At 43.4% G+C, this 12,646-nt stretch overlaps 1 protein-coding gene across 3 annotated transcripts in view; it reads left to right on the forward strand.

Moving 5' to 3' along the window:
- LOC134353164 (nucleolar transcription factor 1-like) overlaps nucleotides 1-12,646 on the forward strand; it is a 125,724-nt gene that overhangs the window by 35,611 nt on the left and 77,467 nt on the right. For all 3 annotated transcript variants that reach the window (XM_063061165.1, XM_063061155.1, XM_063061148.1), the window contains exons 11-14: nucleotides 2,111-2,152; nucleotides 3,972-4,124; nucleotides 5,303-5,446; nucleotides 8,335-8,514. In XM_063061165.1, the coding sequence (XP_062917235.1) occupies nucleotides 2,111-2,152; nucleotides 3,972-4,124; nucleotides 5,303-5,446; nucleotides 8,335-8,514 (519 nt within the window). The remainder of the gene's footprint in view (nucleotides 1-2,110; nucleotides 2,153-3,971; nucleotides 4,125-5,302; nucleotides 5,447-8,334; nucleotides 8,515-12,646) is intronic.

Genomic DNA, 12,646 nt, shown 5'->3' on the forward strand with positions numbered 1-12,646 from the left:
ATCCCTGCCCCCTACACCAGTCTCTCAGCCACACATTAATAATGCCTGATCACGCTATTCTTGCACTCGTTAGCACATGGCACAGGCAGCAATCCTGAGACTGCTACCCTGGAGGTCCTGCTTTTCGGCTTCCTACCCTGCTCCCTGAGTTCTCTCTTCAGAACCTCCTCTCTTTTTCTACCAATGTCATTGATACCAACGTGTACCCAGACTTCTGGCTGTTCACCCTCTCCCTTCAGAATACTCTGCACCCGATCCGAGACGTCCTGTACCCTGGCACCTGGGAGGCAACACACCATGCAGGTATTTCTAAACACAAAATATACCTCATGTACCTTATGGGTAGTCTCCAGCCCCTTAGCATGAACATTGAATTCTCCAACTTCCAGTAATTCCCTCCCCCTCCCTTCCCCCATCCCAGTTTCACTCTGCCCCCTCCTCCAGTTGCCTATCATGGTTCCACCTCCTTCTACTACCAATTGTGTTTTCCCCTATTCCTTCTTCACCTTTCCTGCCTATCCCCTCCCTGCTTCCTCTCCCCCACCCCTTGATCTTAGCCCCTTATTGATTTTTCACCTGGCACCTACCAGCCTTCTCCTTCCCAGCCACCCCCACCACCTTCTTTACAGGGCCCCTGCCCCCTCCCTCCGCAGTCCTGATGAAGGGTCTCAGCCCGAAACATTGACTGTTCATTTCCACGGATGCTGCCTGACCTACTGAGTTCCTCTCCAGCATGTTATGCAGGTATTTCTGTCAGGCTGACAGAACCTCTTGTCTGTTCCCTTCACTATGGAATCCCCGATGACGACTGTATTCCTCATCTTCTTTTATCCCTTCTGCAGCACGGAACCGGGCTTAGTGCCAGAGACCCAATTGCCATGGTCATCCTCTGTCAGGTCACCACCCTCAACAGCATCCAAAATGAGAAAACAGTTACTGAGGGGGATGGCCACAGTGGTGCTCTCTACTATCTGAGCTCTTCCCTTCCCTTCCCTTCCCTTTCCTGATGGTCACAAAGTTGTTTTTTTGCCAGGAGTTAGGGAATCAAGAACTTGAGTCATAGGTTTAAGGTCAAAGGGGAACGATTTGATTTTTGTTTTACACAGAGGCTGATATGCATGTGGAATGGTCTGCTAGAGGAATGGGTTGAGGCAGGTACAATAACAACTTTCAAAAGACAGTTGGACAGGTACATGGATAAGAAAGGTTTAGAAGGTTATGGGCCAAATACTGGCAAATGGGACTAGTTTGGATGGCATCTTGGTTGGTATAGACTGGTTGGCCAAAGTGCTGTCTCCTTGTTGTATGACTCTAACTCAATGAGTGAGAAATATATTGTATGTTTGAAAGAAGTGTGTAAAAACTTACAAGGCATTGCCTAATCGATGTACTGCCATTAGTAATGTATTGAGCTGTATCCAGGTGAATCTGCAGTGGATTCTCTGCAAACCTGTTGTATACTTCCCAGTTGTCTTTGCTGCTATGTTTGAACTCCAGTTTTCCAAGCTTAGACCAGCAGAACTTCGGGTTTTACTGGTTGAGAATTTTAAAATTAAATCATTGCTAATCAGGACCTCATCCAATAAAACTCAGCCTCTGTATTTCAACATCAAATGTACTAATTATCCCCCCACGTAGAGATAAAAGGAAAAGCAACAAATCTAAGAAAAATGGGAATAGTGCATGAACAGGTTGTGAAGCTGGAGCTGTTTATTCTTCCATCAATGAGCCTTATAGCCTCTGCAATTAAATTCTAGCTCTTCACTCCACTGTTGGGGAAATTACAGGCTCAGATCCTGGCAGGTCAGATTATGAAACTGAACTGAATAATTATCTAAATATATGTGCTGTTATCAGCAAAGATCACCAAGGCAACTGCACCATGGTCATTAATGACCTTGAAGCTGCTACTGCCTAGTTTGGTTTATGCACTAGTCCGGTCTGGCATTACCCTGGAGGCATTGATGTTGCGTCATGGCCTTGGGTTTCATTGCGTTGTAACAACGTACAGTGCAAATATTTAACTTGCTGTGAGTAGTGGGGGGAGGGGTGGGGCTGGAAATTTTTGGGGTAAAAGCTAGTTGTGACTTACTTTCTGTTCCTCCCTCAGAAGAAGAAACAGTATGAATTGGAGATGCAGAGGTTTCTTGAGGTGAGTAAACTGCTGTGGTACTGCTAACCGTCCCCATCTGTGCTCTACCTTCTGTGGGAGGCCAGGGAGGACAGTGTAGAGGGAGCTCTATGGAAACACAGATGCTGGAATCTGCAACAACAAGCTGGAGGAACTCAGAAGGTCTGGCAGCGGCAATGGGACAATAGACAGTCGCCACTTCAATTGAGATCTTCATCTGGACTGTAAGATTGAGGGGAGATTGCCAGTATAAAGAAATGAGCAAAAAGAGTAGATCCCTAAAATGCTGGATCTGAACCTGTGGTTTTTGAGTCACTGAAGAGCAGTTAGTGGGCAACTGGAGGCTGATCAGAGAGGTTACAAAGCTGCCAGTTAATCTTCCTCACCTGGCATCACTGATCCCCTGCCAGCTCTTGCTCCATCCTTCCCCTTCATCTTTCAGTACAGATGAAGCGTCTTGAACCAAGAAGTCAACTACCTGCTTCTCTCCATGGATGCTACCTGACCTGCTGAGTTCCTCTAGTGTCTTGTGTGTTGCCAGCAGGATCTGTACTCTGTATCCTTTGTGTTCTCCCTGTGATGGGGAAAGAGAGAAAAGACATTTATGAAACTCTTGGGAGGGTGGGGGTGTCTCTGCTGGATTAAATCCAGGATGACCATGGGGATAAGATGTGATCAAAGTTATCTGGCCAACGAGTCAGTGGAGAGCAGTTAGAGAGTGAGAGTATGGACTAAAGAATGTAGGAGTGTGCGAAATGCAGAGCAGGAGAAAGAATGATAGTGGAAAATGATCTTTCATAAGGAAGACTGATAGGTTTTTCACTGGTTACAAATGAGAATCCAATTTGGTATGTTGCCTCCTTGGTGCTCGGGTCAAGGATGTCTTGGAGGACATTCTGAAAGGGTAGGGTGAACAGCCAGTAGTTGTGGTCCGTGTAGATATTAGTGATCTGTGCAGAGGAAGGGATGAGATCCTGCAACATATGTTTAGAAAGATGGGTCACCACTAAAGGGCAGGATCTCAAAGGTTGTCATCTCTTGGTTGTTTGTGGTACCATGAGCCAGTGAGTCAATATATGGAGAATGGTGGGTGCCTGGAACACTTTACCGGGGGAGGTGGTGAAAGAAGCTATGATGGTGACATTTAACAAGAAGGCTCTTGTACCACCACCCTGATGATAGTAATGAGAAGAGGACATGTCCTGGATGGTGAGGGTCCTTCATGATGAATGGCCATGATGCAGCTGACTGAGTTTGCAACTCTTTGCAGCTTTTTCTGATCCTGTGCATTGGTGCCTCCATATCAGACAATGATACAATAGTCAGAATGCTCTCTATGGTATATCTGTAGAAGGTTGCTAGTCTTTGGTGACATATCAAATCTTCTTCAAACTCTTAGTGAGATATAGCTGCTGGCGTGCCTTTTTCATAACTATATCAATATGTTGTGCCATAGATAGATCTTCAAAGATGTTGACAACCAGGAACTTAAAACTGTTCACCCTTTCCACTACTGAACCTTCAAAGAGAACTGCGATTACCCGATTTCCCCTTCTTGAAGTCCACCATCAAATCCTTAACACTGAATGCAAGGTTGTTGTTGTTGTGACACCACCTAATGGATCACAGTGTTAATTGTCATGATGGTTGGCATAAACATCCCACTGTCCTCCTTTGGGTGTGTGTATTTAGGTGTGATTCTAGCACTTCATCTGTTATTTTCTGCTCCCCTCCTCTGCCTAAATCCCTGGACACACCTCCTCTCCGTCCCTTTTGCCACCTGCTGTGAGATTCTGTTGGGAAGTTTACATGAAGAATAAACTATTGCTGTGTTGCTTAGAGCTTGCCAGACGAAGAACGGGAAAGAGTGCTGTTGGAGGAGAAGATTGGGGGAAACAAAGTCACAAACAATGTTACAGCAAGTGCACAAAATAATGGCTCCCAGCGGCCAAAACCCAGCACTCCAAGCTTGCCAGCATCACCAACCAGCAAGGTGAGTCTCCACGTCCAACTCTTCACTTCTGTTTTACCTGGTCTGGCCTGATCTGTAAATTGGTTTATTATTGTCATGTGTACCAATGAAGAAAACTTGTCTTGCCTACCATCTATACAGATCATTTCAAGTTTAATTGTCATTCAACCATACACCTGAATAGAGCCAAACAAAACACTGTTCCTCAATGCATTGAGATAGTACAAGGGAAAAACAATAACAATGCAGAATAAACTGTTACAGAGAAAGTGCTGTGTAAGTGAACAATAAGGTGCAGGCAGTGACAAAGCAGATCATGAGATAAAGAGTACATCTTATAAGGTTCAATAAACTTGTTCAATATTCTTTATCATTCTATTGTCCTCGAACTCAATAGCTTTATAACATCAGGATAAAAGTTTGCCTTGACCCTGGTAGTATGTGCTTTAAGGCTTTTGTACTTTCTGCTCAATGGGAGGTGGGGTCTTTGATAATGTTGACCACAGTTTAACACTAAAGCAGTTGAATCAGTAGTGTTCAAAGTGGTTGGAGTCAGTTGTTTAAGGAGACACCCTCACATCACAAAGAGAAAGCTCGAAAATGGCAGGCTGCCAGTGACTCAGGATCCAGAACTGACTACATCCAAAGACAGGCAGAAAGGGAAGTTGCTGAGAAAGGATCTCATCCTGGATGTAGAAGGCTTCCTATTCTCTACAGCTCCTGTGTGGAGGCTGGGTGATGATTGAATCCAGATCAACCCATTCTTACTCTTCCCGTATGTATCTGTGGACCTGTCCTCCAGTGAGAGGACTGTAACAATGGAGAAGAGAATCTTAGAACAGCACTGAGATCTGAGAGTGAGTTGTCATGCCTCGCCTATCTTTGTGTTGTTCACTTCTCAGATGTTCTACACCAGAGAAAAAGGCTATTCAACACTCAGATGTGTTGCTGCAAATAGTTAGACAATGCTGTTTGAAAGTAAATAAATGTGATGAAGGGTCTCAGACTTGAAATGTGACAGTTTCCCTCTCGATAGACTTCTCACAACCTGTTGAGTGTTTCCAGTATTTTCTGTTTTTATTTCAAATTTCCACAGTGTGGGCAGTTTATTTTCATCACAACAGTTGTTGATTTAACCTGTAAGCCCTGCTGATGGTTCTCGCCATCTTTTCATTTCCTGAATCTCTTTTCTGTTGCAGAGTATCCCTGACCGGCCACTGCAGCCCATTTCTGCCATGTTCCTTTTCTTCCAGGAGAAACGGAAGAAGAACCCCAATCTGACAGAAAGTGAACTAACCCGCCAGTTGGCCAGGATGTGGAACGAACTATCAGAGAAGAGGAGGGTAGGGCTGGTTAGACTGGGGCTGTTTGAGCAGGGAAGCTTCAGTGTTTATGTACATGCTGCTTCTCTTTGATTTTGTCCCAGGCAGAGGCAACTCCAAGGTCATTTCTCAGTGAGATTAGAACCATTATTCTTTCAGTGCCACTGAAGTCGTACAGCTCAGAAAGAAGCCTTTCAGCCTAACTGGTCATTCTGACCAATATCCCATCTAAGCTAGTCCCGTTTGCTTGCATGAAGCCCATATCCCTCTAAACACTTCATATGCACATGCCTATCCAAGTACCTTCTAAATCTTGTTAATACATCAATGACTTCTGCTGGCAGCTCATTCCATCCACTGACCTTGTAGAGGTGATTTTACACACCTCTAAGATCACCCCTAATTCTCCAGCACTCAAATGAAAAATGTCCCTGTTTAACCTTTCTCCATTTTTTAGTCTCTCTGATCCACACCACTCAATATAGGGCACATACCTCAAGGTTTGTAACTCAGACAAATAAAGCACATCATATCTTGGCATGCATGATTTATTTGTGGGGGGAGGCAATGAACGTAAACCATTACAATGCAAGAATAAGTCCCACAAATGGCCCACAATATCTGTGCTAACCCTGAAGTCAATTTAGAATGGCATGTGTGAGTATCACTTGCAAAGTCAGCATTAATTATCCATCCATGATGATCCTGAATATAGTCTTGCTCAGCTATTCCACAATACTTTTTACAGTCAGCCGCATTGCTGTATGTTTGGAGTTGCATTATACCGGAGAAGGGTGGCAAATTTTTCTTAAGGACGATGGTCTAGTTGACCATCACAGTGCTGTGCTCACATCCCTCACACTGGGTTCAATCCTGACATTGTGTGCTATCTGCATGGTGTATGCAGGTTCTCCCTATCACTGCGTGTATTTTCTCAGGGTGCTCTGGTTTCTTCCCCAATGAAAGGTGTGTTGGTGGGTTGTCTCCATTGTGCAGGTCGGTGGTGGAATTTGGAAGAATTGATAGAATATGCGGAGAATTTAAGAAAAAGATGAACATGGAATGAGTATACGTGAGTGGTTCACACATTCTCAATGGGCTGAAGGGCCTATTTCCATACTGTTCAGAATCAGAATTGGATTTATTGTCACTGGCAAAAGTTGTGAATTTTGTTGTTTTGTAGCAGCAATACAGTTATAGTGCTCAAAGATCATTCAGAAATCTGATGTTGGAGGGAAGAAGCTGTTCCTAAGACATTGAGCCTAGGTTTTTAAGCTCCTTTACTTCCTCCTTGATGGTTATATTGAGAAGAGGATATGTCCTGGATGGAGAGAGTCCTTCATGATATATGCCACCTTCTCAAGGCACCACATTTTGAAGATGTCCTCGCTGGTAAGGAGTCTTGTGCCCTTGATGGAGCTGGCTGAGTTCTCAATCCTTTGAAGCCTCGTATGATCCTGTATGTTATCACTTCCATACCAGTCAGTGATGCCACTGGGTACACCTAGAATGCTCTCCTGGGTACATCTGTAGAAATTTGATAGTGTATTTGTTGACATACCAAATCTCCTCATACTTCTGATGAAGTATAGCTACTGGTATGCCGTTTTTGTGATTGCATCAATCTGTTGGACCCAGGAACTTGTAACTGCTCACCCATTCCACCACTGACCCCTCAAAGAAAATTGGTATGTGTTCTCCCAGTTTTCTCTCACTACAAAAGAGAGAAGTTGCTTCAAATATTTCAGGGACTAGAGGTCACATGTTGGATAAAAGATGCAAGACATGGTGGAACATGGTGACTGTCTGCTATTCAAAATGTGGTCAACACAATCAGTGAAAGGTTTTCCAGGGAGATTTGGCAAGGTGCAGAGTCATAGAGCACAACAGAGAAACAGGCCCTTTGGCCCATCTATTCAAACTTCTATAAATGTTACAACTGAACCTGCATCTACCAATTCTGCTGGCAGCTTATTCCACGTGATGGGAAGTAATTTCTTGGACTAGAGGGAAAGAGTGGGGGCCGAGGGGGGGGGGAGTGGTGTGTGGACTTCTGCATAAGGGCTGAACTCTGTCACTTTGACTTGTCCCTTATTCACATCATCCATATTTTAATACACATGGCAGATCCTGTTGTTCTCCTCACCATGCAGTGAGAGCTCTAGTGTCTAGTCAAGTGGTTCTCAGTGTAACTCACCCACAACAACTTCCCCATGGCCCAGTCCCCGCCCTCCCCTCATTGTGGTCATCTCTTGCTGGACATTTGGGACACCTGATTTCACCCTTGACACCTCCCCATAAAGCCTGCCCCTCTTCTGACATGCTTTGCCTAGTTCTCCTTTTGCCTTGAATCCATGCTATCGCTCTTCCCCAGAGGCTGGGCAGAGCGGGAGGGAAATTGATAAATTGGTTTATTATTGTCACACATACAAAGGTACAATGAAAAACTTGTCTTGCATAGCGTCCATGTACTTCAGTTCATTACACTGTGCATTGAGATGGTACCAGTGAGAACAATATAATAATGCAAAATAAAGTATTACAGTTAACAGAGAAAGTGCAGGCAGACAATAAAATGTAAGGTCATCACGAGATTATAGATTGTGAGGTCATGAGTCCAATTTAAATTACTGGGAACCATTCAATCATCTTATAATTGCAGGTTAGAAGTTGTTCTTCAGCCTGGTGGTATATACTGTCAGGCTTTTGTATATTCTGGCCAATGGAAGGGAGAAGAAGAGAAAATGTCCAGTGTGGCTGGGGTCTTTGATAATGTTGGCTGTTTTACAAAGGCAGTGAGAAGTAGAGACAGAGTTCACGCAGGGAAGGCTGGTTTCTGTGACATGCTGAGCTGTGTCCACAACTCTCTGCACCTTGATGTGCTGATCTCGTCCATTCCTGTTTTCCAGGAGAAGTACAAAAGGATGGAAAGGGCCCTGAAAGCAGAACACGAGCAGAAAATGCAGAATTTCCTAAAAGAGACGAAGGATGCCGGGGTCTCACGGAAAGCTCCGCTGCCCGAATCCCCCAAGACAGCTGAGGAGTTATGGGGGCAAGCGGTGCTTAGAGATTACCTCATCAAGTACCAGGCGAGTAGATGGTTCCAGCAAGCCCTGATTATGTCTGATTTCAGGATTGGGAAATCACTAGCACAGGTATAAAGGTGGTGGTGATCTGCCCATTGAGGATGGTTGTCTCCTCAGTGAAGGTAACCCAACCTGTATTGTATTTATTTAGCACCTTCACATCCCAGAGGTCTATCATTCACTGTCGAAGGCTCTACTCACCCATCATTGAGTTGTGTCCAGCTTGAGAGAGATGGGCTTAAGCCTTCTGCTACACTCTCCTGCTGATGATCCATTCCTCACACTACTTTATTTCTTTGCTTGATCCACTTCAAGCAACTATTTTCCCTTTTTTTTGTCTTTGATAAGTACTGGAATCTCAAACGTGCAGGAGTGGTCCAGATGAGGACAGGAGTGAAATGTACAAGAGAGAGGAGGTTTCAGAAATAAATAAATTCAGATTTATTTGTCACAAGTTCATTGAAACATTGTGAATTGTATCTTTTTCATTAAGAACCAACACAACAGTCAAGCTGGGGGCTGCCTGCAAGTGTCACCACATGTTCTGGCGCCAACAAAGCACACCCATAATGTTCATCAGAACAACACAAACAGCAGCAGCAACAACAAAAGAAGTCAAGAATGGCAAAATAATCTCCTTTTCCACCCTCTCACAAACCTTACACACAGACACATACACACACACCTGGAAGTTTGCTTCCAGGCCTCCAGGCCTTGACCACGGACTCTCAGACTCAGAATATGAAAGCAGATCCCTCAACCTAACTCATCCATGCCAACCAAGATGCCCATCTAAGCCAGTCCTATTTGCCCATGTTTGTCTCATATCTCTCTAAACCTTTCCTGTCCATGTACCTGTCTGAGTGCCTTTTAAATGTCGTTCTTCCTGTCTCAACAACTTCCTCTGGCAGCTTGTTCCATATGGTCACAACCGTCTATGTGAAGAAGTTGCCCCTTGGGTCCATTTTAAGTAGTTAAGTATTTATCCTCTTATCTTAAACCTTTCTGCTCTAGTTTTTGCTTCCCTATCCCTGGAAAAAATACTATGTGCCTTCACCCTATCTACAGTGCCTATTAAAAAGTATGTGCATTGGAAGTTTTCATGTTTTATTGTTTTGCAGTATTGAATTACAGTGGATTTAATTTAACAGAAAATACCCTTTTGTGTTAGAGTGAAAACAAATTGGTCTAAATTTATTACAATTATTAATTATATTACATAATTACAAAATAATTTATTGCATAATTACTCACCCCCTTCAAGTCAGCATTTAGTAGATGCACCTTTGGCAGCAATGAGTCTCTGTGGATAGGTCTTCATTAGCTTTGCACATCTAGACACTGCAGTTTTTCCCCATTCTTCTTTACAAAACTGCTCAAGCTCTTTCAGATTGCATGGGGATCGTAAGTGAACAGCCCTTTTCAAGTCCAGCCACAAATTCTCAATTGGATTGAGTCTGGACTCTGACTTGGCCACTCAAGGACATTAACTCTTGCAGACTGTATCAGGTTTTCCTCCAGGATTTCCCTGTGTTTTGCTGCATTCATTTTACCCTCTTTGGAAGCCTCCCAAGGCCTGATACAGTGAAGCATCCCCACATCATGATGCAGCCACCACCATGTTTCAAGGTAGCGATGGTGTGTTTTTTATGATATGTGGTGTTTGGCTTATGCCAAACATAATGTTTAGTCTGATTACTAAAAACCTCAATTTTTTGTTTCATCAGACCACAGAACCTTCTTCCAGTTGACTTCAGTGTCTCCTGTATGCCTTTTGGCAAACTCTAGCCGAGATTTCCTGTGAGTTTTTTTTTCAACAGATGCTTTGTTTTTGCCTTTCTCCCATAAAGCTGCAACTGGTGAAACACCTGGGCAACAGTTATTGCATATGCAGTCGCTCCCATCTTAGCCCCTGAAGCTTGTAATTCCTCCAGAGTTGTCATAGGTCTCTTGGTGGCCTCCCTCTTGATAGTCCCCTTCTTGCATAGTCACTAAGTTTTTGAGGACTACCTGCTCTAGGCAGATTTACAGCTGTGCCATATTCTTTCCATTTGTTGATGATTGACAACTGTACTCCATGGGATATTCACTGACAAGGAAATTCTCTTGTATCCCTCTCCTGACTTATGCTCTTCAATAATCTTTTCGCAGAATTGCTTGGATTGTTCTTTTGTCGTCTTACTGTAGTTTTTGCTAGGATCCTGACTCACCAGCAGTTGGACCTTCCAGATACAGGTGTATTTTTACTACAATCAATTGAAACACCTTGGCTGCAGAAAGGTGATCTTCATTTAACTAATAATGTGACTTTTAAAACTAATTGTCTGCACCAGTGATGATTTGGTGTGTCATAATAAAGGGGGTGAATACTTATGCAATCAATTATTTTGTGTTTTGTATTTGTAATTAGTTTAGCTCACTTTTTAAAGATCTGTTTTCACTTTGACACGAAAGAGTTTTTTTTCTGTTGATCAGTGTCAAAGAAGCCAAATTAAATCCACTGTGATTCAGTGTTGTAAAACCATAAAACATGAAAACTTCCAAGTGAGTACTTTTTATAGGCACTGTGTGTCCCTCATGATTTTATACCAACTCTGTAAGGTCACCTTTCAGACAAACTGCTCCCACCCTCCTCTGTAACTGGGGCCCTTGAATCTGGTAACATTTTCATGTTTCCCTTGCACTCTTTCCAACCTTGTGATGCCTTTCCAATTACAGGGTGACTGGAACTATACACAATAACTCAGGTACAGCCTCACCAACAGCATACCGTCCAACTCTTATCCTCCATCCTCTGACTGATAAAGGCCAGCGTGCCCACTGCCTTCTTCACTGTCCTGTCTACCAGTGTCCCATGGACAGAACAGATCAAATAAAGTAAAGAGTTTGTCACCCAGCCCTTGTATCTGTTCTACCATTGAGTGAGATAGCTGGTCTTTTAGCTCTGCATCTTTTACATGCGTTAACCCCATTTCCTTTCTTTTACTTCCCTTATTATCTAAACTTTTACTAATACCTGTCTGGAACATAGTCACAGCCCTGCTGAGGAGTTCAAGCGTTCACTGTGTAGAAAATGAGGGATCATCCATGGTGGATGGAGATGAGGAAGATGTATTCTCTTGGTAGGGAGTCTTTGGAAATTCTTCCTTAAAGGGGGATGGAAGCGCAGTCTTTGAATATTGCTATTGGAATCAGTTTATTATCGTCACATGTACCAAAATGCAGTGAAAAGCTTGTTTTGCATACTGTTCATACAGATCAAATTATTACACAGTGCATTGAGGTAAAATGAGATAAAACGGTAACAATGCAGAGTAAAGTAAGAGCTATTGATAAAAGTGCACTGCAGGTAAATGATAAAATGCAGGATGGCAACAAGATAGATCGTGAGGTCAAGAGTTCATCTTATTGGACTTGAAGTCCATTCAAGAGTCTGATAACAATGGGTAGGAGCTGCCCTTGATCCTGGTAGTAGAGGTGTCCCCCGCTTTTCGAACGTTCGCTTTACGAAACCTCACTGTTACGAAAAAAGCAGTGCGCGAAAAATGGCGGCGTGCAAAAAAAAAAGCAGTGCGCGCCCCGAGCAGCCAAGCTCCTCCCCCAGAACTGCATTCTAGCCGCCATTGCTTAAACACATGCTTTATCTCGATTTATTTTGTGCATCCGTTAGCAAGATAAGTTCTAAGGTATCGGAAAAGTCTAAAAGAGCTCGTAAGGGTGTTACACTTAGCGTAAAACTAGACATAATTAAGCATTTCGATTGCAGTGAATGAAGTAAGGACATTGTCGGTGCGTTGAACTTGCCTGCATCCACCATTCGTGCTATTTACACGCAGAGAGAAAAAATCTTGAAAGCTGCCGATGTTACTGTTGGTTCTGCTCGTAGCAAAGTGGTCTCTCGGCATCCAGTAATGGATAAAATGGAAAGTCTGTTGCTTGAGTGGATTGATGGGTGTACAAAACATGGTGTTCCTTTAAGTTATCTTATACTTAAGGAGAAATCAGTCAGTCTTTTTAATAAGCTGAGACAGAAAGCACTGGCCGATGGTGATGAAAGTATTGCGAAAGTGGAATTTAAAGGTAGTCACGGGTGGTTTGATCGGTTTCTGAGGCGAGGGCAGCTTCATAGTTTAAC

The sequence above is a fragment of the Mobula hypostoma genome, chromosome 1 (genome assembly GCF_963921235.1).
Source record: "Mobula hypostoma chromosome 1, sMobHyp1.1, whole genome shotgun sequence".
NCBI lineage: Eukaryota > Metazoa > Chordata > Chondrichthyes > Myliobatiformes > Myliobatidae > Mobula > Mobula hypostoma.